The sequence below is a fragment of the Octodon degus genome, unplaced genomic scaffold (assembly GCF_000260255.1).
Source record: "Octodon degus isolate 3935 unplaced genomic scaffold, OctDeg1.0 scaffold00029, whole genome shotgun sequence".
In the NCBI taxonomy this organism is placed as follows: Eukaryota; Metazoa; Chordata; class Mammalia; order Rodentia; family Octodontidae; genus Octodon; species Octodon degus.
The window spans coordinates 4896136-4898619 of NW_004524605.1; the positions used below are offsets into that span (position 1 = coordinate 4896136).

General features: G+C 44.9%; 1 protein-coding gene across 1 annotated transcript in view; it reads left to right on the top strand.

The window, feature by feature from the left end:
• Positions 1-2484, top strand: part of Hspa4 (heat shock protein family A (Hsp70) member 4) — a 53059-nt gene that overhangs the window by 17187 nt on the left and 33388 nt on the right. Inside the window, exons 3-4 of the mRNA XM_004629352.3 lie at positions 395-535; positions 2059-2181. Of these exons, the coding sequence (XP_004629409.1) occupies positions 395-535; positions 2059-2181 (264 nt within the window). The remainder of the gene's footprint in view (positions 1-394; positions 536-2058; positions 2182-2484) is intronic.

Sequence of the window (2484 nt, forward strand, 5' to 3'; positions counted from 1 at the left end):
TGTGCTTTGCTAAGCTTGTTCTGAGTAGGTGCTTTAGACCACTGAGCCATCTCTCCAGCCCTGTTGCTGGAAAATTTGAACCATAAACTATGGGCATTTTTAAAAGCTAATAGTCACTTTATGTAAATATTCAGTAGCAGTTTGAGAATAGACAGTAATTTTTTAGTGTAACCACCTGACCTTGTGGAGGAGAGCCAGGCTGTGGTCTCCTCTGCCCCTGAGACCAGTGCAGATTGCTCACCCCTCAGGTGTGCACGGTTGAGTGTGTGAAAGAGACCTGTGCTGAGTAGGGAGTTCTCTGAAGTTAGAATGATGCTCACTGGATCTGATGGCACTGGGAAAAAATGGTAAAAAAAAATGGTAAAAAATCTTTTCATTCTAATCTCTCTTTTAGATAATTTCTAATGCAAAGAACACAGTTCAAGGATTTAAAAGATTTCATGGGCGAGCATTCTCTGATCCCTTTGTGGAGGCAGAAAAGTCTAGCCTTGCGTATGATATTGTGCAGTTGCCTACTGGATTAACAGGTATAAAGGTAAGGTTCTCAAGATAATGTCATAAGTGAAAAGCAGCATTTTGTCAGCCATTAGTGCAGTATCAGTACCTTCTTTTTTTTAAAGGTAGGATCTGACTCAGGTTGGCCTGAACTCACTATGTAGCCCAGGCTCCTGCCTCATCCTCTTGAGTGCTGAGATTGCAGGTTGTGCCACCACACCCAGCTAAGATGGGCCTAGTTCTGCTAAGACTGGTCACTGTTTAGTCAGGGTCCATGGCTGTCATCTCAGTACAGAATGGCATAGTCAGAGATCAAGCTGAAGTCCCGAGGGAAAGGGGCTTAATCCTAAGCACGAGAAGTCAGAGGACAGAAGAGGAACATGATGGGGGCGGGGGCGACTAGGTACATATGTGGGAGGAAAATTGGCTAAGAGGTAAGCACAGGGCAGAACACCAAGGGGACAGCAGTTTAGAAGGGGCTCATGAGGAGGGCTTGTGCTCTTTTTCATGTGTAAAGTGAGAAAGTGTTAGGTTCCTGGCCCTCCTTAGTGGTGCATGCGTGTGATCCCAGCACTCCACAGGCTGAGGTAGGAAGACTGCTCCGAGTTCAAGGCCAGCCTGGGCTCTATGTAATTGATACCCTGTCTTAAAAAAAAAAAGAGAAACTTAAATTCTAAACCAAGATCAGTTATGATTGAGTGGGGAAGTGAAAAGAAGGGGCCGATTGGGGCAGCAGCCGAAGAGCCCAGGGCCAGGGTGTGTGGAAGAGGTGCTCAGGGCCATTACTCCTCATTTCAGGTCTGCAGCTTTTGTCAGTAAGCGTTGGACATTTTTGTCTAGGGGAAGTCTTTATGTGGAAACTTCCCCCCTTCTAGTACTGAGGATCAAACCCAAGGCCTTTGTACTGAGTGATGTCCCCAGCCCTCTTTGAATTTTTTTATTTTGAGACAGGCTCTCACTAAGTTGCCAGAGCTGAGCTCAAAGATTGTAATTTTTTTTTCTTTTTAGCATTTTAAAAAGTTTATTGGGGCCAGCAAGATAGCCCAGTGTACTAAGCGCCTGCTTAGGCAAGTGCAGGGACCAGGTTTCAGATCCCTGGTACTGCATGCCACGCCAGCTCTTGTCCCTAGATGTGCTGGGCTGGCCACCTAGTTCGGGCATGGTGGTGCTTGCCTCTAATCCTGGCACTGGAGAGGCTGAAAACAGGAGAATCAATATGAGTCTGAGCTGTGTAGTGAGACCCTGTACCAAATATATTAAAAAAAATTATTGGTATATTTTAGATATGTTCCCCTCCCCCCTTCAACTCCTTCCATTACAAAAGCTTTTTCTCCCCCCTTCTATAAAGATTGTATTGAAATTTTTTCCCTTTTTGGGGGGAAAGGGGCTCACTCAGACCTTGCATTTTTTTCTGCAGCCTCCCAGAGTGCTGTGATTACAGCTGTTTATGGTCTGCCAGCCCTTCCCGTTCATTCTAGGTGGTGAGAGCTCTAGGAGGCGGGCGGTGCAGGGCTCTGCAGCTCTAGGAGGCGGTGCAGGTGTTACAGTTTTGTTTTCTTGCAGGTGACATATATGGAAGAAGAGCGAAACTTTACTACTGAGCAGGTGACTGCCATGCTTTTATCCAAGTTAAGAGAGACAGCAGAAAGTGTTCTTAAGAAGCCTGTTGTTGACTGTGTAGTTTCGGTGAGTTTGATCCCTATTTGGTTTAGGAACTTTGATTATGAAGCAAGGAAAAGAAATTTCTAACTGTAAATAACCAGTTTTCGTTTTGGAGCAGGTGTGGTAGTCCAGATGCTGTGCTATCAGCATCTGGGACGCTGAGTCAGGATGATGACCTCAAGTTCAGGGCCAGTCTGGAAAACAAGTGAGGCCCTGTCTCAGAAAAGAAAAACAAATTTTTGTTTTGTTCTCTTGTTTCAGATTGTAATGATTATCTCCTCACTGTTGAGCCTGTTTAAGTCTTGTGTTTTTTTTTTTTTTTTTTTT